Below are 25,396 nucleotides of genomic sequence, written 5' to 3'. Positions count from 1 at the left end.
ATGACTCGATGGGGTTGGGAGGAAGGAGGTAATGGGTGGGGTTGGAGGCAGCGTTTGTTGGCGTGGGAGGAGGATAGTGTGAGGGAGTGTGTTACTTTGTTGGAAAACGTTGTTTTGGTTAACACTCAGGACCATTGGCGTTGGTTACTTGATCCTATTCATGGCTACTCGGTTCGTGGGACGTATCGTTTCCTAACAACTATAGAAGAACAAGTGGCTGTTGGTTCAATAAACGATGTGTGGCATAAACTGGTTCCGACAAAAGTTTCACTTTTTGCTTGGCGTCTCATTCAAGATAGAATTCCAACTGAATCCAACCTGGTGCGTCGATATGTTCTTCAACCAAACGACAACATGTATGTTGGAGGATGTGGTTTCATTAAGACGACGGATCATCTCTTCGTTGGATGTGATTTATTTGGAAGAGTTTGGTTTCTAGTCTGTCATTGGCTTGGTTTTTCTTTTGTTTGTCTAGGTTCCATTGTAGATCATTACTTTCAGTTTATTCATTTGGCGGGTTTGCCGAGATTGACACACTTTTATCTTAAGGTTAGTTGGCTTGCTTGTGTTTGGGCAATATGGAAGGAGAGAAACAACCGAGTCTTCACAGATGCGGTTATTGATCCCCATAATATTGTAGAAAAAGTGAAGCTTAATTCCTTCTTATGCCTATCCTCGTATTCGGTGCCTACTGCTTTTGGTTTTCACGATTGATGGAGACACCCACTCCTTTGTATGGATGTCATATAACTTGTAATTGTTCATTTATTTTTGTTCTGCTGGTGGCATCTTTTCTAGATGTCAAAGTGATACAACAGATATTGGGTGATTCATCACTTTTAGCACACCTTGTGCGGGGTGAATCACGTCGTTTTGAGCTATATATTTCATTTTGATTTGTTATAAAAAAATATAAAAATTCAAACCTATTACGTTTTCGTAATTTATAAAATAAAAATTTATTTTCGTCAAAAAAACTCATATACTAGACTCTGACAAAAAAAATAAATTTTAATAAAATTATAATGAAATTTGAACTTGGTTTATGCACGTCGATGAAAGTTGGCTCAAATGATAAATATGTGATTCAATGCACAGCCGTGGATTCAACTCCTATTAACATTGTGATGACCTTTTTTTAGGCAAACCATAAGTAATTATATAAACACTATTTGAGCATACATACTTTAACCCGATGAGTCATGACTTTAACTCATCTACATTTGGTTTACACTAAATTATTCAAAAATTCTTTTAAATTATTTAATTGTAACAGTTGATCTTTTTTTTTTCTTTTTCAATTCCACTTAAATCTTTTAAGTTATTTAATTGTAATAAGGATTGTTTAAAAAAAAAAATCATACCACTTATATTTTAAGTTATTTAAAGGTAACAATTTGGAGAGTTTTAGATTTTAGAAATATAATTTACTTGACCTTTATAAATGAACTTGAGAAACAGAGTGACCATTGTTTTATAAGTTATTCTCAAATTAATTTCAAACTTTATTAATATTTTAAATTAGTTTCATTTTTGTTAAAAGGTTTTCAACTATACGATAAAACATAAAAGGGAAATTAGTCACTTTAGTTCCTGAATGAGAAAGAAGTAGCCACCTTAGTCTCTGAGTGCAAAGAAATTGCAAAACAGTCCCCGAATGTAGATTATGTTGGTCAATTCAGGGACTAAAGTGACTAACGGAGTCTAAGTTCAAGGACTAAATTGATTAACGGAGTCTGCATTCAGGGACTAAATTGACTAACAGAGTCTAACTATTTTACAATTTATCTACATTCAGAGACTAAAATGACGACTCACCACTCCTTTTCTGTTCATTACTAACACAGTTACACAATCAACGGTTTATTTGCCGAAAACCTAACTACAAATCTCATTTCAAATTTAACGTCATTCTGGGACACATCAACGTTTCCTTCTTCTTCTTCTTCTTCGATGTTGCAGAGGTACGGTGTTGTTCCTGTTTCTCTTTTTGTTCCAAAAAAGTTTCATCCTTTTCAATTTTTGATAAAAACCCATTTCAATTTCATTCCTTATTTTTCAACTTCAACCACATTTCATAATAACAATAATGTTGATGATGCTGTTTCTTTGTTCAATCGCTTGCTTCGTCAGAATCCTACTCCTCCCGACATCGAATTTGGTAAGATTTTAGGTTCCCTTGTCAAATCCAAACATTACCACACTGTTCTTTCCCTTTCTCAAAAAATGGAATTTATAGGAATTAAACCTAACTTAGTCATTTGCAACATCCTCATCAATTCTTTCTGTCAATTGGGTCACATCCCTTTTGCTTTTTCTGTTTTCGCAAAGATTCTCAAAGTGGGTTATCACCCAAATACGATAACATTGAATACACTCATCAAGGGTCTCTGTCTCAAAGGTCAGATCCATCAAGCGTTGCACTTTCATGATAAGCTGGTAGCGATGGGGTTTCAATCGGACCATGTTAGTTACGGTACCTTGATTAATGGATTGTGTAAGGTAGGACAAACAAGAGCAGCTCTGCAATTGCTGAGACGCGTTGATGGGAAATTTGTTCAACCTAACGTGGTAATGTACAATACGGTTATTGATGGTATGTGCAAAGGTAAACTTGTTAATGATGCTTTTGATTTATATTCTGAAATGGTTGCTAAGAGAATTTCTCCCGATGTTGTTACTTATAGTGCTTTAATTAGTGGCTTTTGCATTGTTGGTAAAATGAAAGATGCAATTGATTTGTTTAATAAAATGATATTGGAAAACATCAACCCAAATGTGTATACTTATAACTCTTTAATGGAAGGATATTGCCTAGTTAAAGAAGTGAATAAGGCTAAGAGTATATTCAACACTATGGCTCAGGTGGGAGTGAATCCTGGTATTCAGAGTTACAGTATCTTGATTAATGGGTTTTGTAAGATTAAAATGATGGATGAAGCCATGGAACTCTTCGAAGAAATGCATCACAAACAAATTATTCCTAACGTGGTAACTTACAGTTCCCTTATTGATGGTTTATGTAAATCGGGGAAAATCTCTTATGCTTTGAAGCTAGTGGATGAGATGCATGATAGAGGTCAACCACCTAATATAGTTACTTATAGTTCTATATTGGATGCTTTATGCAAAAACCATCAGGTTGACAAAGCAATTGCATTATTAACAAAATGTAAAGACCAAGGTATTCAACCAAATATGTACACATACACTATTCTTATCAAGGGATTGTGCCAAAGTCGGAAATTGGAGGATGCACGGAAGGTTTTTGAAGATCTTTTGGTCAAAGGCCATAATCTAAATGTCTATACATATACTGTTATGATCCAAGGCTTTTGTGACAAGGGCTTGTTTGATGAAGCATTGACCTTGCTATCAAAAATGGAAGACAATGGCTGCATTCCAAATGCTAAAACTTATGAAATAATTATCCGTTCTCTGGTCAAAAAAGATGAAAATGAGATTGCAGAGAAACTTCTGCGTGAAATGATCGCGCGAGGTCTATTGTAAGATTGAAACTATTCGATAGCATCATTTCATTTTATGTACTCATTGAGAGTAGAGAGTTCCATCAATCAGTTATGAAAGTTGTACACCCTCTTATCTGCAGATTTGGATGTTAGTATACCTTTCTGCTTTGAATTACATTTATTTATTTATCTTGAGTGAAACTTTGAATGATCTGAACTGTTATATATACTAATTTCAATGGAAGGGTTGCCTTAACAAATGATTTGATAGCCAGCATATGGGTAAGAAGGACTTGGTGTGTTCGTTTAGTTAAATGAAATTGCTGCATAATGAGTATCTATGGCCTCATTACAGCTTCATAATCAACTTAAATATGCCTTGAAAGAAGTATTAAGAGCTAGAAAGGTCATGAAATATAGTTGTCCGCGCAGAATCTGTTTTGCTGCATAATTCTAATTTTTTCAGTATTGAGACAGAATTTCTTAATCATAATTGAACTTAAGAAGTACCAGATGTAGGAAAACAGGGTGATTAAGACTTGGCTTGCTGAGTAACTAAGGTCTGGCCTTGAAATTGTTTGGTCACTAGAAATAGAGTTTAGAATTTAGAAATTGCATGCTTGTAGGAAGCATGATTCTATTTCCGGCATAATTGTTGATTTTGATGTTAAATTTGATTCTTGGAAATATTGTATGTTGTTTAAAGCTAACTGAATTCTTGCTTAAATGAAATCTATGTTTCAATACACGTTTTGTTAAGTCATGCACTTATTGTAGTATAGCATGCATCATTGTGCTTAAAATTGAAGAACTTAAGGCATGTTGTTAATCTTGCAACATATATGAATGGAGACTACTGCACAGCTAGTTAGGGCATCATTCTTGGGGATGCAGGTGGACATCCTGATGCATATTCTAGTGAGTATACTTTTAGAGGACGAGTGACTCTGTCTTTTCCCACTTGTGTTGCATTGCTGACAGAGTTACTTCTTATAGCTCTATGATGTTAGTCTTTGAATTTTCCTCTGAATGCATCAATGAACCCTTGTGTCATTTAATGTGCAAGCAAAAAAGTTTATTGCCTTTTCACCCGTTTCTTCCAAAGAAATCTTTACCTGCCTTTTGAATTTCGGTCTGGACATGGTTCTATAGCTTTAGGTTTTATTTAGAATGTTGTATTATGTTCCTCTACTGTGGAGTCTACGACTCATCATGATATGTTAGAAGAGCTTGTTATTTATTTTTTACACAATTTTACTTGTTAGTGAATAGCAACGGGGGACTGCTTCTCCCCCTCGAAATCCTTATGAGATGCTATTATTGAACTATGATAGGTAGTCACTAGGTATGAGTGGATGTTTATTCTTACATTGACTGGGCATAGAAATCACTTGTAATTTTTTTGGGCTGACTCAAACTGATAGGAACCTGAAAGGTCGAAGTGGGTTCAGGGATAGAAAGTAAAAGTTAGTTAATAAGGTGACACTAATTGTCATGTGAATGGGGAGAGAAAAAGGATATTAAATCATCCATTCAGAATTATTAATGATGTGACATTGATTGTCATGTGAATGGGGTTATAAAAGAGAGGAAAGCCTAGAGAGTAAGGCATTCATAATGTTTGTTAAGAGTTGTTTAGGAGAGAAGTTCTCTCTGGTCTAAGAACTTAGCTCTGGTAGGAGTTCTTTGAACTCTGGTTTATCATTTTCTTTTTTGTTTTACCACCGTTGTAGGGCTCTTAAGCTCGCCTATTTACATTCAATAATGCAATTTCTTTATCTTGAATTTCGGGGTTCTATCACAAACCATGCACATTTTTGCATTGATGGAAGAAGGTTCAACATTGGCTGAGTCTCATTGCTATTGAATACCTCATTTCCCAGAGTTATGCAAGTTATTTTTGTTTCTGAAAGGTAAGGTTGAACATGGTGCTGTATCCAAGCTGGAGATTTAGCAGGGTCTATATATTCCATAGATACTTATCTTCAAATAAAAGAATAAGACTAGTTTGAGATAAATAACATATAAAGATTGAATTAAAGGGAATAAATGCAGAATTAGACAGAAGATAGATAGTGAACCTGAAATGGTGAGAAGAAAGAAAAACAGTGATTTGAAGATGGATTAATGTTTCATTATTAGTAGCCTGATCTTGACCAACCATTTCTAGTGACAGAAAGTGAGGTGATGCAAGGTTGGACACATAATGATGAAGGTTAGATCTTCGTTTGGCCCATGTAGCCTATCTCACTTAGTGGGATAAGGCTTGGTTATTCGTTGTTTAGAATCTCATGACATACTCTATTTTCGTTTTGTTAAGGTTAACTTATACTTCGATTACTTAAAAAAAAGTAAAATAAATGAAGAAGAGATGATAGAGTTTTAGGAAACAACATTCATTGTTCTTAGTGTTGTTGCTGTGCTATTGAGTGTAATAGTTTGGTATCATAACAAATATTTTGCTATGAAAGCAGCTCAAAATTGGGAATTCGAATAGTGCAGTTTCCATAATCGTCTATATAGGAGAACAAGAACTGATTGCATTGAAAAATTAAGGGTAAGGGGACATAGCTTTATAGAATTTTATAAGAGAGGACAACAAAATCTGTAGTTATGTTTTTGCTATCTTTACTCATGAGGATTAGTGGACTAGCAGTGATATTAGCAGCCACAATCCATTTGAGGAGGGTGTCAGTGAGGACTGAAGAGATCTAGTTTGGCTTGGGAACTTCATTTTTAGAGGGCTTGTAAGATGGTTTTGCATGTTGATTCTTCATTATCAGTTCTATTTTGTATTTTAAACTATACATATAGAAATGTTGTTTTGTTTTCCATTTTTTTTTTTTTTTGGGTTTGTATAGATGCCTCTTACTTCGTTAATATGTACCTAATGTTAAATATTGTTATCCTTGTATGCAAACATGATGTTTATGTTGATTAGGCACAAACATGTTACCTCCTTTTATATCTAAATATAATATGTTGATAACTTAGTTGGGAGCAAGAAAATACATCTTATAAGCTGTGAATCTAAATTCTGAAACTGATGATTGTGTACAGGTTGTATTTCTTTGTAAGTGTACAGGTTGGCCTCCTATAATAATTTTTAGTGATCTAAGGAACTGCAGCCAATATATTTTGAGGAGTGGCTCCCTGCCTCTCTTCTAGTTTTAAAAAAAAAAAATGATTCAATTAAATTACTTTCATTTCTCAATACTTTTGTTTGGATGGAGTAATAAGAAATTTCATTGTCATCATTTTTGGGCAACTTTTATAAATTTTATTTTTTGGCCAAATTTGAAAATTGAATTTAGGGGTCAATTTGTAAATTTCAAAAATTGAGGGGTCAAATTATAATTTTTGAAAAATTTGAGGGGTCAATTTGCAATTATTTGAAAATTTATTGGGGTCAAATTGAATATTTTGTAAAATTTGAGGACCAAAATGTAAAATTTGAAAAAATATATATAACAGTGAATAGCAGAATTCTCCAACGCTTGCTTGAACACTGTTGCACACTAAACAGTTCGTATACCGAAAACCTAACTACAAATCTCATTTCAAATTCTTCTTCTTCGACGTTTCTAAGGTACCGTGTTGTTCCTGTTTCTCTTTTTGTTCCTAAAAAGTTTCATCCTTTTCAATTTCAGAAAAACACCCTTTTCAATTTCATTCCTTTTTTATGCTTCTCCTCTTCTTCAATTTCATTTCATGATGTTGTTGATGATGCTGTTTCATTGTTCTATCGCTTGCTTCGTCAGAATCCCACTCCTCCCGACATCGAATTCGGTAAGCCTAAATGTGGGGAGGGGAGGGCTTTGGGGGTTGGAAATATATAGAAAAATGGACAAAAAATTCACATTTTTTTGAAAGAACAGTTTTTAGAGAATTATAAACTAATACTTATGATTAATATACTTTTAATTTTAAATTTTAAGAATATTATAACAATATAGATTGAATTTGAAAAATTCATATAAACCCTCCTTAACCCCCCAAAACTCTCCCCAATGCAATTTTTGAGTTCCCCCAAATGAGGGGGATTTTTTATTATGAGTAAAAAATTAACCTCCAAAGCCCTTTCCTCCCAATGTCTTCTATTTCTTCCACTCCTTCGTTTTTTCCAAATCCCTCCCCTCCCCTCCAAACTCCAAAACAAAGTTAAGATTTTAGGTTCCCTTGTAAAATCCAAACATTACCACACTGTTCTTTCCCTTTCTCAAAAAATGGAATTTAAGGAAATTAAGCCTGACTTTGTCACTTTCAACATTCTCATCAATTCTTTCTGTCAATTGGGTCACATCCCTTCTGCTTTCTCTGTTTTGACAAAGATTCTCAAAATGGGTTATCACCCGAATACGGTAACATTGAATACACTCATCAAGGGTCTCTGTCTCAAAGGTGACATCCATCAAGCATTGCACTTTCATGATAAGATTATTGCAATGGGATTTCAATTGGACCAAGTTGGTTATGGAACCTTGATTAATGGCTTGTGTAAAGTTGGTGAAACAAAAGAAGCCCTTGAATTGCTCCGACGAGTTGATGGTAAATTGGTTCAGCCTAATGTGGTAATGTACACTATGATTATTGATAGTATGTGTAAAGATAAACTTGTTAATCATGCTTTTGATTTATATTCTGAAATGGTTTCTAAGAGAATTTCCCCTGATGTTTTCACTTACAATGCTTTGATTAGTGGCTTTTGCATTGTTGGTAAATTGAATGATGCAATTGGTTTGTTCAATAAAATGACATCGGAAAACATCAACCCAGATGTGTATACCTTTAGTATATTGGTTGATACATTTTGTAAGGAAGGAAAAGTAAAAGAAGCTAAAAATGTGTTTGTTGTTATGATGAAAAAAGGTTTCAAACCTAACGTTGTTACTTATAACTCTTTAATGGATGGATATTGCCTACTTAAAAGGCTAAGAGTATATGCAACACTATGGTTCAGATGGGAGTGAATCCAAATATTCAGAGTTACAATATCTTGATTAATGGGTTTTGTAAGATTAAAATGGCCGATGAAGCCATGAATCTCTTTGAAGAAATGCATTGTACAAAACTAATTCCAGACGTGGTAACTTACAATTCCCTTATCGATGGTTTGTGTAAATCGGGGAAAATCTCTTATGCTTTGAAGCTAGTCGATGAGATGCATGATAGAGGTGTACCACCTGATATAATTACTTACAGTTCTATATTAGATGCTTTATGCAAAAACCATCAGGTTGACAAGGCAATTGCATCATTAACAAAATTGAAAGACCAGGGTATTCAACCAAATATGTACACATACACTATTCTTATTGATGGATTGTGTAAAAGTGGAAGACTAGAGGATGCACGGAATATATTTGAGGATCTTTTGGTCAAAGGCTATAGTATAACTGTCAACGCATATACCGTTATGATCCATGGGTTTTGTAACAAGGGCTTGTTTGATGAAGCATTGGCTTTGTTGTCAAAAATGAAAGACAATAGTTGCATTCCAAATGCCGTAACTTATGAAATAATCATCCGTTCTCTGTTTGATAACGATGAAAATGATAAGGCGGAGAAACTTCTTCTTGAAATGATTACGAGAGGCCTATTGTAAGACTGAAACTAGGTAAGATGTTTTCTATTTATCTGTTGTTATATTGTATTTATATTTAAGCATATAGAGTGTACTAAGTTATGAAAGTCGCACCTAATTTTGACAAATGACATATAATCATGGAGTGAAATTAAAAAAAACTTATTTTGTTAGTATGAGGTTGCTAGTATAAATTGAACTATGATAGGTAGTCACTAGGTATGAGTGGATGTGCATTCTTTGATTTTTGGGCACATTTTGCATTGATGGGAAAAGGTTCAACATTTTCTGATTATCATTGTTATTGAATACCTCATTTCCCACAGTTATGCAAAGTTATTTTGATTTGCGAAAGGTAATTTTGAACATGGCTGAATCCAAGTCTGAGCTTTTGAAAGGTCTGTCACATTCTGCGTATACTCATTTCTTGAAACATTTGTATATCTAGTATCTTCTCTTGATATAGCATAAATATTATGAATGGTTTAGGATGGCAGCACCTGCTCACCTTTTTAACAATGACAACCTCTCATATTCCTGAATATGGTTCATGATTCGCCTTTTTTTGAAAATACACGTGTTTTCGTTTTTTGAAATATCTATTTTAGTTGATGGCCTCAGCTGCACTCTTAGACTTCTAGGCCTGCAACAACTGTGATTTGATATGCGTTTTGGTGAGGTTTGCAATGTGCATCAAGCCATGAGCTGTGACCATGAGAAGTTATTAAATCTTTCCTAGGCTTTCTTCTTATTCATGTAAACTAATTCCTAGAATTCGAGAAATCTATCAGCTCACAAAAGATGAGTAGATTTAGAAAATAGTGTACAAATTTGGTTTTACGAAACAACTTTTAGTCTTCACTCTTCACTTCAATGTAACCTATCCATTTTGTTTCGCTTGACTCCTGGTATTATTGATTAAGCATTTTGCATAGAACAGGGAAGGAATCGAGAAACCAGTATGGTTCTTCATATTTCCAGAGGGTGTGTTGATCAAGTGGCACCTATTCGAGATATTTTCTCATTTTTCAGTTTCTGTTAACTGTTTCTTTCTTTCACTGCCTAAAACTAAAATCCTATTATTTGGATACTTTTAACAATTTGGGGGCCTTTGTAGGAACCCGTGTCACCTTCGTGGCTCAGTTATATCTCCAACCATTTTCTATATATTTTTCATACACCAATTGTTTTCTACTGAAATATGTTTAGGCTATAAAATAAAACAATGTTACTAATCTTTGATGATCCAAGAGCAGCAGAGGAGTAGATTGAGTAGAAATCTGAAACATTAAATTTGCCTCTATATTCCTAGTTTCTGCACTATGTATCTTGCATTAATTGTACTTAAAATTTAATAGCTTATTGCTTGTTGTTAGCCTATTTTACTTGTCTTGAGACGCACACTTCCAGGATTCCTTCGGTTCCATTTACTTTTATGAATTAGAAGTATCAAAATAGAATGATAACTGATTATTTATGTTGTAGTTAGTATCTTACTCTTTTTGCTTCATGCTGTTACTAGCCACTTTTTCTGAAATCATATTATTGTGATTGTAAGATAGATATTCCACTTATAACAGGTGTGTAAATTGCATGAATTCTATTAGTTTAAGATTGATATTAAGCTTGAATTTCTGTCAATGAGAAAGGAAGTTGATTTGAGTTTCTGGGTCGATAATAAAGTGATCATGTGTGTTGATGATATAATTACCTAGAAGTTGTTGTGATAGAAAGTTGATTTTTTCCGGAAAAAGGAGAGAAAAAGTTGAATTCTTTTCGTTTTGGTTTGGATGATTCAATAATTTTGAATCTCTTCGAATGGCCGTGGGAGTCTTGTTGCTGCAACAACACAAAAAACCAGTTGTGAGTTTGGTTCATGATATTGGGGGAGAAACTGAAGTGTAAATTGAATCTGACATGGGCAACAATAACTCTATGTTCATGTGCCTGTAACATATATATTTTTTTTGAATGGCGACCTGTAACATATTTATGTATAGAATACTATGCTTTTCTATATATTTGCAGCACATTTGTGTATGCTCCCTTTTAAGTCATCATATTAGTTAGCCAAGCCATGAACCAACTTGTGATTGGTCAAGTGAGTCATCCATATTTTTTGTCACCTGCTTTGTGGTTTTGACCTTTTGCATGCTTACTGTATTGATCGCTTGATGGTCCTACGAATGACAGAATGACAATGGTAAAGAGGAGATGGAGGGGGGTTTCTGTTTGTTAACCACCTCTTAGAAATCTGATGACAGATAAACCAAACAAATTCTTCAATTGAGCAGGATGGATCAGAACCAAAGAAAATTGGGAGAAAGGAAAAAGTATGCATGATTTGCGAAAAAATGAGTGAGAAATCTGAAGAAAGATACTATATTATAAGTTTAGGCTTATTGTTATTGCTGATTTTTTTTTTTTGATGACCGGGGTTTGAACCCTGGACTTTGCATATATTACGCGTTGTCCATTGTGCTAAAGTTTGGAAATTATGAATGATGTTTTTATATGAAATTTTGGTTTTGATTAAAAACATAAATATAAATTATTGTTGCTTTCAAATTATATCAAACCAATCTAACATTATTTATCTATTTCAATGACACCAACAATATAACAAAAAAAATATAATTTAAATTCTTATATTTTTAATGACACCAACAACAATCATTATTATATCCCTTAAAAAAAACAATCATTATTATAGAAAAAATTGTTTGGGTATAATTGAGATAATGAAAAGGTCTGCTAAAAATCTTATTTTTTTTATACATATTATAAATATATAATATAGATATACTCGGTCTAATTTGTTACGTTTTTTAAAGCATTAAGGAAAAAAAGATGTACACATATTCTTATTGTGTTTGTTATAAATGGTTTGGTCTTTGGTTATGCACCTCGCTCTCATAAAAGACTCTTACTCGAGATTAAAGACAAAGTAGTCCCTGAATGTGCAATTCCGTTATCACTTTAGTCTCCGGCGTTAAATAATTATGTTAACTGATGGTGTGACAAAAAATTTATGCTGACAAGGAGTATGAGGTGTAACAGAGACTAAGACCATGTGCAATGGTGTTGAATTGTGTTGTTGAAAGATGAATTCAACACTTGGATGCAATGCAATGGTGTGTTGAAGAGAAGAGAAAAATGATGTGGAGGAGAGAGGAGTTGAATGAGTTCAACATTGTTGAAGCCTGACGCAAAGGGACACTTGGCACATTTTTGTTGGTGAAAACCGGCGCGTGCATCACACGCGCAGACAGCAGCGCGTCAGGCTGCAGAACGCGGAGAGAGAAATGTTTTGTGGATAAAGTGGGTGACACGTGTAATCTTCTGATTGACTGTCTGGATTTTTATCGTCTTAATAATTTGAACTCCATTATTTCATTGCAAATTAATTTTTAATTTTTTTTTACCAAAATTCATGATTTTTTTTTTTATAAATAGAGACTTGATTCATTTGATTTGCACACAAAAAAAAAAAAATCAAGTTTTTCACTATCTTAATCTTGTTATTATCTTTCTATTAACTTTTCTTTTGAAGTTTTAATCTTTTTTTAGTGAAAATAAATTATTTAAATAAATTTTGTTTTTCCAAAAAAAACAAATTGCCAAGTGTTTATTATTATAATTTAATTATAATCGATCATTGTAATTTTATGTAATAAAAAAACAAAAATTTAAAATTAAAAAAAAATGAAATAAAAAGCAGTGGGGTAGAGTGTTGAATGAAAAATCCAGAGTAAACGACTAAACATTGAATGTAGAGGTGGAAATAGGCTAGGCCGGGCCGGGCTTTGTAAGGCCTAAGCCTGGCCTACTTCAAAAATTATAGGCCTGAGCCTGGCCTATTACCCGTCATAGGCTCATTTTCGAGGCCTGACCTGACCTATTTAAAGGCCCGATGAAGCCTGAAAGCCTATTTAAATGCCTATTTTACACTAAAGCCTAGCAACACATATAAACCTACTACCAAATATGCCAAAATTTACGAAGGCCTAAAGCACATGAATATATCTGCAACTAAATAATGAAATCTTATGAAGGTCTAATCACACCAATATATGTGCTACTAAATAACCAATCATATGAAGACTTGAGTTTGTGAGAAAAAAACTTCAACGATATCAATAATGAAAGATATATTATACATTAAAAAGCTTAATAGGTCGGCCCGACGGGCTTAATAGGTTTTTTTATAAGCTTTAGCCTGACCTATTTAATTAAATAGGCTTTATAAAAAGCTTGAGTCTGACATTGTTAATAAACGAGCTGGGCCGAGGTAGCCTTTAAATAGGCTAGGCCATAGGCCCCTGTCGGATGGCCTGACCTGTTCCCACTCCTAGTTGAATGAGTGTTAAATAAGAAAAACAACGTAAAAAAAAAAGTGTTGAATAAGAAAGAGAAAATGATGTGGAGTGTGGGAAGAGAAAAAGTGGATGTTGAAAGCGTGAACCATTGTAAAAGGTCTAAAATGATAGTAGAAAATTGTGACTCTTGGTCAAGAACCAAGTCATCTTCGTCAATGTAGTTGTTGCATGGTTGCGGAAGACTTGTTGTTAGGTCTCTAAGTGCGCATATGTTAGGTCCGCAAAGTAAACACATAGAAGCACAAAACTGTGACATTTGATTTGAGCGTGTAAACATTGAATGAATGAGATCTGTACACTTGCATCGTATCCTTTTGCTCTCAACAATTGTAAAACCTAAGTGGTGGTTGTAAAGTGTAAACTGTATCATCATCATCATCATTCATCATATCAAACAAGATTCATTCACAAAAATGATTCGGTTTGTTCCTTTCTCTCTTTCTCATTTTCAATTTTCAAACCCTAGATTCATCCGTTACAACTTTCTCATTTCAACAAATTTGTACTCTCAATTACATCATCACCAAGATGACGAACACAATCTCATTTCATCATTCAATCGATTGCTCCGTCGCAAGAATCCTACACCATCCATCTTTGAATTTGGTAAGATTTTAGGTTCCCTTGTTAAGATTAATTGTTACCACACTGCTATTTCACTTCATCGACAAATGGAATTAAATGGAATTGCTTCAAACTTAGTCACTTTGAGCATCTTGATTAATTGTTTTTCTCAATTGGGTCAAAACCCTCTTTCTTTTTCTGTATTTGGAAACATTCTCAAAAAGGGTTATCACCCAAATGTCGTAACTTTAACTACACTCATCAAGGGTCTCTGTCTCAAAGGACAGATTCATCAAGCATTGCATTTTCATGACAAGGTGGCAGCGCTTGGATTTCATTTGAACCAAGTTAGTTATGGAACCTTGATTAATGGGTTGTGTAAAGTTGGTGAAACAAGAGCAGCTCTACGGTTGCTGAGACGAGTTGATGGTAAATTGGTGCAACCTGATGTGGTAATGTATAGTACGATTATTGATGGTATGTGCAAAGGTAAACTTGTTAATGATGCTTTTGATTTATATTCTGAAATGCTTTCTAAGAGAATTTCCCCTGATGTTTTCACTTACAATGCTTTAATTAGTGGATTTTGCATTGTTGGTAAATTGAATGATGCAATTGGTTTGTTCAATAAAATGATATCGGAAGAAATCAACCCTAATGTGTATACCTTTAGTATATTGGTTGATGGATTTTGTAAGGAAGGAAGGGTGAAAGAAGCTAAAAATGTGTTAGCTATGATGATGAAACAAGGCATCAAACCTGATGTTGTTACTTATAGCTCTTTAATGGATGGATATTGTCTAGTAAATGAAGTGAACAAGGCCAAGAGTATATTCAACACTATGTCTCATAGGGGAGTGACTGCTAATGTTCGGAGCTACAATATCATGATTAATGGATTTTGTAAGATTAAAATGGTGGATGAAGCCATGAAACTTTTCAAAGAAATGCATCACAAACAAATTTTTCCTGATGTGATAACTTATAGTTCCCTTATTGATGGATTGTGCAAATCTGGAAGAATATCATATGCTTTGGAACTTGTCGATGAGATGCATGATCGAGGGCAACAACCTGATATAATTACTTACAGTTCTATATTGGATGCTTTATGCAAAAATCATCAGGTTGAGAAAGCAATTGCATTGTTATCTAAATTGAAAGACCAGGGTATTCGACCAGATATGAACATATACACTATTCTTGTCAAGGGATTGTGCCAAAGTGGAAAATTGGAGGATGCACGAAAAGTTTTTGAAGATCTTTTGGTCAAAGGCTACATTCTTGATGTCCATGCATATACCGTTATGATCCAAGGGTTTTGTGACAACGACTTGTTTGATGAAGCATTGGCCTTGCTGTCAAAAATGGAAGAGAATGGATGCATTCCAGATGCTAAAACTTATGAAATAATTATCCTTTCTCTGTTCAAAAAAGATGAAAATGATATGGCAGAGAAACTTCTTCGTGAAATGATCACGCAAGGTCTATTGTAAGACTGAAACTATTTGATAGCATCATTTCATTTTATGTACTTGCCTTTGCTAGTGGAAAAGAAACTTTTTTATTTTTTTTGTTAACCGTGTTTACCAAAACCTTTATACTTCTCGTATATCTTCCATTTCGATTTCTCTATATGAATTTGTCTTACCTCATTAAGAGTTGCATCAATAAATTGTGAAAGTTGTGCACCCTCTTATCTGCAGATTTGGATGTTAGTAATAGTATTCCTTTCTGCTTTGAATTACATTTATTTATTTATATTGAGTGTAACTTTGAATGATCCAAAATGTTTTATAGACTAATTTCGATGGAACGGCTGCCTTAACAAATGATTTTATAGCCAGCTTATGGGGAAGATGGACTTGGTGTGCTCGTTTAGCTAAATTGCATTGCTGCATGTGAGTATCTAAGGTCCCATTTCAGCTTCATAGTCAACTTAAATATGCCTTGAAAGAATGAGAGCTAGAAATATCTTGAAATATTGTTGTCCCCGCAGAATCTGTTTTGCTGCATAATTCTAATTTTTCAGTGTTGAGACAGGATTTCATAATCATAATTGAACTTAAGAAGTATCAGTTGTAGGAAAACATGGTGATTAAAATTTGGGGTGCTGAGCCTATCTTATGGCTTCTAAATTGAATTGGTACAAACGTCATTTATTTTATCTTAGTTATACTTGTACTTCTACATAATTATAATCTTAGGAAGCTTAACTATTTTAGAATGCTAAAACCTGAGTTGTAAACAATAGAGACAAGCTTGACACTTAATTGAAGTAAGCTAAAAATCAGTAACTAAGATCTGGCCTTGAAATTGTTTGGTCACTAGAAATAGAGTTTAGAATTTAGAAATTGCATGCTTGTAGGAAGCATGATTCTGTTTCCCGCATAATTGTTGATTTTGATGTTAAATTTGATTCTTGGAATGTTGTTTAAAGCTAATTGAATTCTTGCTTAAATGAAATCTATGTTTCAATAGCATGCATCATTGTGCTTAAAATTGAAGAACTTAAGGCATGTTGTTAATCTTGCCACATATATGAATGGAGACTACTGCACAGCTAGTTAGGGCATCATTCTTGGGGATGCAGGTGGACATCCTGATGCATATTCTAGCGAGTATACTTTTAGAGGACGAGTGACTCTGTCTTTTCCCACTTGTGTTGCATTGCAGACAGAGTCACTTCCTATAGCTCTATGATGCTATATGTCTTTGAATTTTCCTCTGAATGCATCAATGAACCCTTGTGTCATTTAATGTGCAAGCAAAAAGGCTTATTGCCTTTTCACCCGTTTCTTCCAAAGAAAAAGGAATCTTTACCTGCCTCTTGAAGTTCGGTCTGGACATGGTTCTATAGATTTAGGTTTTATTTAGAATGTTGTATAATTATGTTCCTCTTTTGTGGATTCTACGTCTCATCATGATATGTTAGAAGAGGATGTTATTTATTTTTTTAACACAGTTTTACTTGTTAGTGAATAGCAAGGAGGGACTGCTTCTCCCCCTCGAAATTCTTTTGTGATGCTATTATTGAACTATGATAAGTAGTCACTAGGTATGTGTGGATGTGCATTCTTTGATCATGCACATTTTGGGCATAGAAATCACAACAACTTTTTTTGGGGCTGACTAAAACCATGCACATTTTGCATTGGTGGGAGAAGGTTCAACATTATCTAAGTATCATTGTTATTGAATACTTCATTTCCCACAGGTATGCAAAGTCATTTTGATTTGTGAAAGGTAAGTTAAACATGGTGCTGAATCCAAGTCCGAGCTTTTGAAAGGTCTGTCATATTCTGCAGATACTCATTTCCTGAATATGGTTCCTGGTCTGTCTTTGATGGAACATTTGTGTATCTAGTATCTTCTCTTGATATACCATAAATATGATGCATGGTTTAGGATGGCAGCACCTGCACACTTTGTTAATAATTACCCTATGACAGCATATCATATTCATGAGTATGGTTCATGATTCACCTTTTAAAAATACACGTGTTATCATTTTTTGAAATATCTATTTTGGATGATGGCCTCAGCTGCACACTTAGACTTCTAGGCCAGCAACAACTGTGATTTGATATGCGTTTTGGTGAGGTTTGCAATGTAAATGAAGCCATGAAGTGTGACCATGAGAAGTTATGAAATCTTGCTTAGGCTTGCTTCTTATTCAAGCAAACTAATTCATAGAATTCGAGAAATCTATCAGCACACAAAAGATGAGTAGATTTAGAAAATAGTGTACAAATTTGGTTTTAAGAAACAACTTCAAGTCTTCACTCTTCACTGTAATCTATCCATTTTGTTTCGCTTGAATCCTGGTATTATTGATTAAGCATTTTGCATAGAAAAGTTAAGTATTGTTGAAATTGGTTTTGTGTGGTTGTGTTAGGCTCAACCACAATTTTTAAGATGATATCATAGTCTCTTTAAGATTCATTGGGCCACCTGCTATCAGGTTTCCATTATCGGGTCACCCACCATTTATGTTCACGACAATAGTGCTGGTCGTGAGGGGGTGTGTTAATGAGTCCCATGTTAGACAAAATATGGCATGAACATGTGTTTATAAATGGGGGCATTCCTCACCTCATAAGCCGGTTTTGTAAGGTTGAGTTAGACCCCAATTTCAACATGGTATCAAAGCCGGGTTAATGATTGCATTGTGGGAATTGGACCTAGGTGTAAGGGTGTGTGTTGAAGTTGGTTTTGAAGTTGTTTGTAGTTTATTATTAGTCCCACATTGCTCAGGTTCCTAGCCTTTTGAGATATAATGCTTGGGATGAGATCCAAGCTTATTTACCAGGCACCTATTTGAGATATTTTCTCATTTTTCAGTTTCTCTTCATTGCCCAAAAATAAAATCCTATTATTTGGATACTTTTAACAATTTGGGGGCCTTTGTAGGAACCCGTGTCACCTCTGTGGCTCAGTTATATCTCCAACGATTTTCTATATATTTTTCATACACCAATTGTTTTATATTGAAATACGTTTAGGCTGTAAAAAAACAATTTTACTAATCTTTGATGATCCAAGAAGGAGAGGAGTAGAAATCTGAAACATTAAATTTGTCTCAGTATTCATAGTTTCTGCAATATGTATTTGCTTGAGAAACTTGAACCTGTTTGCTTTGTAATTGCTGCCCTTTTGTTGTTAGCCTAGTAACAGTTTTATATGGTGACTACCCCACACCTCATTTCCATTCTTAAGGATGCCAGCGAGGTGATCTTGTTTGGTTTCGAAACTTCATTTTTAGAGGGCACGAAAGTTTTAACCGTTAACCATAGATGTTACTTTTGTAAATTACGGACTACACAATATGAAGTAAATTTAAAGAATTACTATATTACTATAGCCAGGATGATAAACATTAGTATGTTTTATTTATTTTATTTGTAACATGGAACCCTAACTTTGAGGATCCCAATAAACATTATTGAAAGATAAAATGCATATATATTTTTTTATCTTTTATGCATTAAGCTTGTTGAAATTTAACTTTAAGAGGAACGTCACTTAAAGCCAAACGTTTATTCCCATTTTCATCAACCAACACTCCAACATCCTTACACATATGCTTGAAAGATTGCACCACACTAGGGCAAAAAACCAACTTATAAGCATCACTATTTCTCAATCTTGAACCAATTATTAATGGTTTCCCATCCCGGATTTCCAACAACACCACCAATAGTAATAAATTGTCTCATAGAAACATTAAAACGATCAAGCTTCCACACCATGGAATGGTGTAGACAAGTAGCACGAGATGAGAATTTGATGTTCAAATCAGTTGAGACACGAATGACACCCTTCTTTGGATTAACAGGCATAAAAGTAAGTGGCAATGCTTGATATCTATCAACAACCACAACATCAAGAGGACGTGTTTTTCCAATACTTGCTAGGGCAAGACTTGAACCACTGCTTCTACATTTATCATAAGGTCCACATTTGTGAATAGGTATGACCGGGAGAATATAGTAATTTGCATCAGCTCGGAGTTTCTTGCCTAATGTGTCGACCACTTGATCATTTGAAGCTTCAGCTGCTCCAAGAAGTGGTTGTGAACTTAAGATGGCAAAGAGAAAGAAAAATGCTAGCAATGTGTTTTTCATTGTTTTGTATGCTTTGAGTAATTTTTAAGTTTGAATGGAGTTTAAGGAAATCGAAGGGCATCCATTTATAGAGAGTATAGTACATTATTATCTATGGGCAACCTATATATGTTTTCACACTTTTAACAAAGGCCAAAATTTTGACGAGATGTGTTACAATTGGTCATTATAATAGTGAGTCCATTTAAAGACTCACCGGATTTTTAAAGGAATATAGTAAGTGTTCTTTATGTATTGTCTCTCAATTGATAATATATATTCTAGTCAAAGAAATGATTTGAACGCAAATAGGTTTTGAAGAAAACTTCTTATTGACTTGGTTCGTTTGTTAGTTTACCAGAGTAATATGTAGTACCAATGTAACCAATTAGTCTATTCCCTTGTGATTAAGCCTGCGTATTTCTATTAGAGACAATGTATGACTTTTTTTCAATAAAAATGAAAAATAAATAGAAACTTTTTGTTGCTGGACGTAGAATTATAATTTAGTAGTCTAAATCCTAGGGTTGGTTTTTCTGAGTACAATTCAGACAGTTGGTTGTTTATTTAAGGGGTTTACTTTTTTCACCCTATGTCTTTCCTCGCACGCTCTATTTTTTTTTCTTCCAAAAATACCCCGGGTCCGGAATATATAATCCGAACAACTTCCGGAAACTAAATTCCGGACAAATTCGTGGATTTTGGCACTTCAACCACCCTGACGGATGATGATGTCAATTTTGAATAGATGGTTTCAGAGAACATAATCCGGAAATTCTGTACAAACTCCGAGTTATGTAATCCGAAATGTGTAAATCACTCTGTTGAAAGTCAACAAATGGGGTGAGAAATGATGTTTTTCGGATTACATAATCCGGATTGTGTTAAACTGTCCGGATTGTGTAATCCAAACTGCATCAGAACAGAGGCATAAGCCATCTGTTTTGGCTGAGCCTCTGTTTTAGAGCATTTAGCTTGCTTCTAAACAAACATACCATGCCGGTGACCATGTGTTCTAACAGTAAATTCAACTTGTAGCATAACAATTATTAACACAACATTAATCAAATATAATTAAAAATTATCCAAGATTACATAACATTAAAAATTATCCAAATGTTACATCATTAAAAATTATCCAAGATGTTCAAACATAACATAATAAAAAATCAAACCCTAATAACTACACCCGGACCACCACCGCCACCACCCCTGCCACCACCTCTGCCACCCTCAGTAGCTCCCTGACGACGGTAAACCTTCCCATCATGTACCTCTTTCAACACATCCTCCAAATGTTGCCATTCCTCAGACCCTCATGACACCAGACCACCGGACATCACACATACACATGGTCTCTGATGCGGCTCATCCTTCCGCTAAGATGTAAGTACCCATGCTCACCATTCCTGAGCAGCAAGCACATCAAGGACCTCACACTCTGGTGGCCTCGACACCGGTACCGGCATGTCAAGAAGAATCATGCGTGGATGAGACACCTGGTAAAACCACTCGATGTATCCATCTACTGCCTCAATGCAATGAATTGCACGTTGCCTCAACTGCTCAGGTGTCAGCGCAATATCAAGAGCATGCTGAAAGCGGAGTGTGATCGCCCCCAAATTAGTCTCAGGAGGTGCAACTTCAACGGGATGTCTCGGTATGGTCTGAACCCTCCCAAACTGACGAAGAACCCGCTCCACATATATGTCATTGTGCGGTCTCCGTATCTAAGCCATCCAGAGAAAAGGTTGACTCGCTCAAACAGACGTGCCTCACGGTGCTCTCCATATGGGGCCATTACAACGCCACTCTGATCCAGCATATCCTGATGATTTTTGTAGTTGTCTGGTGTGCCCAAACCAGACAATGGTTTAAAAAGCATCGCGCGTGGATCCCGATCCTCCCGATAGGATGCCCAGACATCCTTGCTTCCCATATTAAAGTAAGTTTAACATTAATAAATACCTCGCCATCAGACGCCTTCCTTGGCAAGTGCACATAGTACCTCCACAGCAGGCTAGTGTCGTGTGGGCCACTGGGGTAGTCATGAAGTGGTTCAGGGTCCACCACATGCTTCTTCTTCGTCCGCCTTCGCTGCGGCTGCTCGTCTTCCATATCCTCATCCATTGCCTCAAGCTCCTCCTGAAACTCCTCCTCCTCCATTTGTTGTTCACATGCTTATCGGGAAACTTCCCGGTAGGTCACCCATCCTAGTACTACTCCAAGCCAAGCACGCTTAACTATGGAGTTCCTATGGATTGAGCTCCCGAAAAGAAGATGCATCTTGTTGATATGGGTAGTACCTAACAATTCTTATAAGCCTTCCTTCAACCATGTAGTCCCATACCTACACGGCCTCCGGATCCCTCTCATTTCGATGTGATTCGGTTCCTCATATCAACGTGGGGTCATCCTGTAACATCCCGACTTCCCTGGGCTACCCGACCTTGGCCGACTTCCACTATGGGCTACCCGACACTGTTACTGGGCCACGTTGTGGGTGTTACAGGGGGTGTTGGTGAAGTTTAATGTAAGTTTTTTGTTTTTGTGTTTTTTCTTCTAACAAAGAGTACCTAACTAAACCTTGCTTGGGCTCCCGTGGCAAGGAACTCCTTCCAAGGACGTACCCGGGGAATACTGGGTTCGATTCCCAGGGGAACAACACTTGGCCAGTATGCATGTCTCTACGTACTAGCTGTATTAGTCGTCCACCTTTGGTGGGTCGGAAACCGGTGCGAAAGCAAAAAAAAAAGGGTATTGTTAACGAGTGCCCTCGGGACACTTTTTAAGCATGCTAAATTTGAAAGTTATTCTTTAAAAAAGTCAAACAATTCATAAAAAGTGCTCCGGGGCACTCGTTAACATTTCCAAAAAAAAAAAAAAAAAAGTAAAGAGTACCTAACTACAAAGCTCATTATTTCGTACTCCCATTCAACGTCATTTTAGGACACAACAATGTTTCGTTCTTCTTGTTCTTCTTCTTCGATGTTGCTGAGGTACAATCTTGTTCCTGTTTCTCTCTTTGTTTCAAAAAAGTTTCATCCTTTTCAATTTTCGAAAAACACCCATTTCTATTTCATTCCTTCTTTTCCCTTCTCCTCTTCTTCAATTTCATTCCATAGTAACAATGATGTAGTTGTTGATGCTGTTTCATTGTTCTATCGCTTGCTTCGTCAGAATCCAACTCCTCCCGACATCGAATTCGGTAAGATTTTAGGTTCCCTTGTCAAATCCAATCATTTCTCCACTGTTGTTTCACTTTCTCAAAAAATGGAATTTAAGGGAATTAAACTTGACTTTCTCAATTGCAACATTCTCATCAATTCTTTCTGCCAATTGGGTCACATCCCTTTTGCTTTTTCTGTTTTCGCAAAGATTCTCAAAATGGGTTATCATCCCAATACCATAACCTTCACTACACTCATAAAGGGTCTCAGTCTCAAAGGTCAGATTCATCAAGCATTGCACTTTCATGATAAGGTGGCAGCGCTTGGATTTCAATTGAACCAAGTTAGTTATGGAACCTTGATTAATGGATTGTGTAAAGTTGGTGAAACAAAAGCCGCCCTTGAATTGCTACGACGAGTTGATGGAAAATTGGTTCAGCCTAATGTGGTAATGTACACTGCGATCATTGATAGTATGTGTAAAGATAAACATGTTAATGAGGCTTTTGATTTATATTCTGAAATGGTTTCTAAGAGAATTTCCCCTGATATTTTCACTTACAATGCTTTAATTAGTGGCTTTTGTATTGTTGGTAAATTGAAAGATGCAATTGAGTTGTTTAATAAAATGATATTCGAAAACATCAATCCAAATGTGTATACCTTTAGTATAGTGGTTGATGGATTTTGTAAGGAAGGAAAGATGAAAGACTGTAAAACTGTGTTTGCTATAATGATGAAACAAGGCATTAAACCTAATGTTGTTACTTATAACTCTTTAATGGATGGATATTGCCTAGTTAAAGAAGTGAATAAGGCTAAGAATATATTCAACACTATGTCTCATAGGGGAGTGACTGCTAATGTTCGGAGCTACAGTATCATGATTAATGGATTTTGTAAGATTAAAATGGTGGATGAAGCCATGAGACTTTTCAAAGAAATGCATCACAAACAAATTTTTCCTGATGTGATAACTTATAGTTCCCTTATCGATGGATTGTGCAAATCTGGAAGAATATCATATGCTTTGGAACTTGTCGATGAGATGCATGATCGAGGGCAACAACCTGATATAATTACTTACAGTTCTATATTGGATGCTTTATGCAAAAACCATCAGGTTGAGAAAGGAATTGCATTATTAACAAAATTGAAAGACGAGGGTATTCGACCAAATATGTACACATACACTATTCTTATTGATGGATTGTGTAAAGGTGGAAGACTAGAGGATGCACGGAATATTTTTGAGGATCTTTTGGTCAAAGGCTATAATATAACTGTCAACACATATACCGTTATGATCCATGGGTTTTGCAACAACGGCTTGTTTGATGAAGCATTGGCTATGTTGTCAAAAATGGAAGACAATAGTTGCATTCCAGACGCTGTAACTTATGAAATAATCATCTGTTCTCTGTTTGATAGAGATGAAAATGATAAGGCGGAGAAACTTCTTCGTCAAATGATTACAAGAGGTCTATTGTAAGACTGAAACTAGGTAAAATGTTTTGCTATATAAACATTGTTATATTGTATTTATTTTTTAATTCGACAGCATCATTTCATTTTATGTACTTGCCTCTGCTAGTGGAAAAGACACTTTTTTTATTGTTATTGTTAACCGTGTTTAGCAAAACCTTTATCCTTCTCGTATATCTTCCATTTCAGTTTCTCTATATTATATTATATTACCTCAATGAGAGTTCCATCAATCAATTATGAAAGTTGTGCACCCTCTTATCTGCAGATTTGGATGTTAGTATACCTTTCTGCTTTGAACTACATTTATTTATTTATTTATTTATCTTGAGTGAAACTTTGAATGATCCAAATTGTTTTATAGACTAATTTCGATGGAACGGCTGCCTTAACAAATGATTTTATAGCCAGTATATGGGGAAGATGGGCTTAGTGTGCTCGAATAGCTAAATTAAATTGCTGCATAGTGAGTATCTAAGGCCCCATTTCAGCTTCATAGTCAACTTAAATATGCCTTGAAAGAAGTTGAGAGCTAGAAAGATCTTGAAATATTGTTGTCCCCGCAGAATCTGTTTTGCTGCATAATTCTAATTTTTCAGTGTTGAGACAGGATTTCTCAATCATAATTGAACTTAAGAAGAAGTATCAGTTGTAGGAAAAATGGTGATTAAGATTTGGCGTGCTGAGCCTATCTTATGGCTTCTAAAATGAATTGGCACAAACCAAGTAACGTCATTTATTTTATCTTTAGTTATACTTGTACTTCTACATAATTATAATCTTAGGAAGCTGAACTAATTTAGAATGCTATAACCTGAGTTGTAAACAATAGAGACAAGCTTGACACTTAATTGAAGTAAGCTAAAAATGAGTAACTAAGGTCTGGCCTTGAATTTGTTTGGTCACTAGAAATAGAGTTTAGAATTTAGAAATTGCATGCTTGTAGGAAGCATGATTCTATTTCCGGCATAATTGTTCATTTCGATGTGAAATTTGATTCTTGGAAATATTGTATGTTGTTTAAAGCTAATTGAATTCTTGCGTAAATGAAATCTATGTTTCAATAATACACGTACTGTTAAGTCATAGACTTATTGTAGTATAGCATGCATCACTGTGCTTAAAATTGAAGAACTTA

General features: G+C 35.1%; 5 protein-coding genes and 2 pseudogenes across 8 annotated transcripts; 5 read left to right on the top strand and 2 right to left on the bottom strand.

The window, feature by feature from the left end:
- LOC146917607 (uncharacterized) lies at positions 1 to 714 on the top strand. The gene has a single exon (XM_085721899.1). It carries the CDS (start codon positions 1 to 3, stop codon positions 712 to 714), a length of 714 nt encoding a protein of 237 aa, XP_085578025.1.
- Positions 715 to 1,871: 1,157 nt separating this feature from the next.
- On the top strand, positions 1,872 to 11,574 carry LOC146917605 (uncharacterized). The gene is made up of 2 exons (XM_085719435.1): positions 1,872 to 1,964; positions 2,134 to 11,574. Exon 2 carries the CDS (start codon positions 2,227 to 2,229, stop codon positions 3,508 to 3,510), a length of 1,284 nt encoding a protein of 427 aa, XP_085575561.1. The 5' UTR covers positions 1,872 to 1,964; positions 2,134 to 2,226; the 3' UTR covers positions 3,511 to 11,574.
- LOC146917606 (uncharacterized) lies at positions 7,697 to 11,574 on the top strand (annotated as a pseudogene). Its single transcript, XR_015015786.1, has one exon. The product of XR_015015786.1 is annotated as an uncharacterized LOC146917606 (transcript).
- A 1,883-nt stretch (positions 11,575 to 13,457) lies between these two features.
- Positions 13,458 to 15,702, top strand: LOC146917604 (uncharacterized). Of its 3 annotated transcripts, XM_085719434.1 has the most exons (3): positions 13,475 to 13,854; positions 13,962 to 14,039; positions 14,285 to 15,702. In XM_085719434.1, the coding sequence occupies exons 2-3, from the start codon at positions 13,962 to 13,964 to the stop codon at positions 15,491 to 15,493; spliced, it is 1,287 nt and encodes a 428-aa protein (XP_085575560.1). In that variant the 5' UTR covers positions 13,475 to 13,854; the 3' UTR covers positions 15,494 to 15,702. The 3 variants fall into 3 exon arrangements, with proteins under 3 accessions (XP_085575558.1, XP_085575560.1, XP_085575559.1); XM_085719432.1 differs by having other exon boundaries at positions 13,458 to 13,854; positions 13,962 to 15,702; XM_085719433.1 differs by having other exon boundaries at positions 13,475 to 14,039.
- Positions 15,703 to 18,867: 3,165 nt separating this feature from the next.
- Positions 18,868 to 19,674, bottom strand: LOC146917603 (miraculin pseudogene; annotated as a pseudogene).
- Positions 19,675 to 21,003: 1,329 nt separating this feature from the next.
- LOC146917602 (uncharacterized) lies at positions 21,004 to 21,769 on the bottom strand. The gene is made up of 3 exons (XM_085721898.1): positions 21,572 to 21,769; positions 21,378 to 21,530; positions 21,004 to 21,333 (listed from the first exon to the last, which is right to left on the bottom strand). The coding sequence occupies exons 1-3, from the start codon at positions 21,767 to 21,769 to the stop codon at positions 21,004 to 21,006; spliced, it is 681 nt and encodes a 226-aa protein (XP_085578024.1).
- Positions 21,770 to 22,528: 759 nt separating this feature from the next.
- On the top strand, positions 22,529 to 24,525 carry LOC146917601 (uncharacterized). The gene is made up of 2 exons (XM_085719430.1): positions 22,529 to 24,277; positions 24,448 to 24,525. The coding sequence occupies exon 1, from the start codon at positions 22,562 to 22,564 to the stop codon at positions 24,263 to 24,265; it is 1,704 nt and encodes a 567-aa protein (XP_085575556.1). The 5' UTR covers positions 22,529 to 22,561; the 3' UTR covers positions 24,266 to 24,277; positions 24,448 to 24,525.
- Positions 24,526 to 25,396: the final 871 nt, after the last annotated feature.

Source organism: Medicago sativa, chromosome 6 (assembly GCF_051527215.1).
Source record: "Medicago sativa cultivar Bolivia chromosome 6, Bolivia_mono, whole genome shotgun sequence".
In the NCBI taxonomy this organism is placed as follows: Eukaryota; Viridiplantae; Streptophyta; class Magnoliopsida; order Fabales; family Fabaceae; genus Medicago; species Medicago sativa.
The sequence above is the reverse complement of the archived record's forward strand: the minus strand, read 5'-3'. Positions and strand labels throughout refer to the sequence as shown.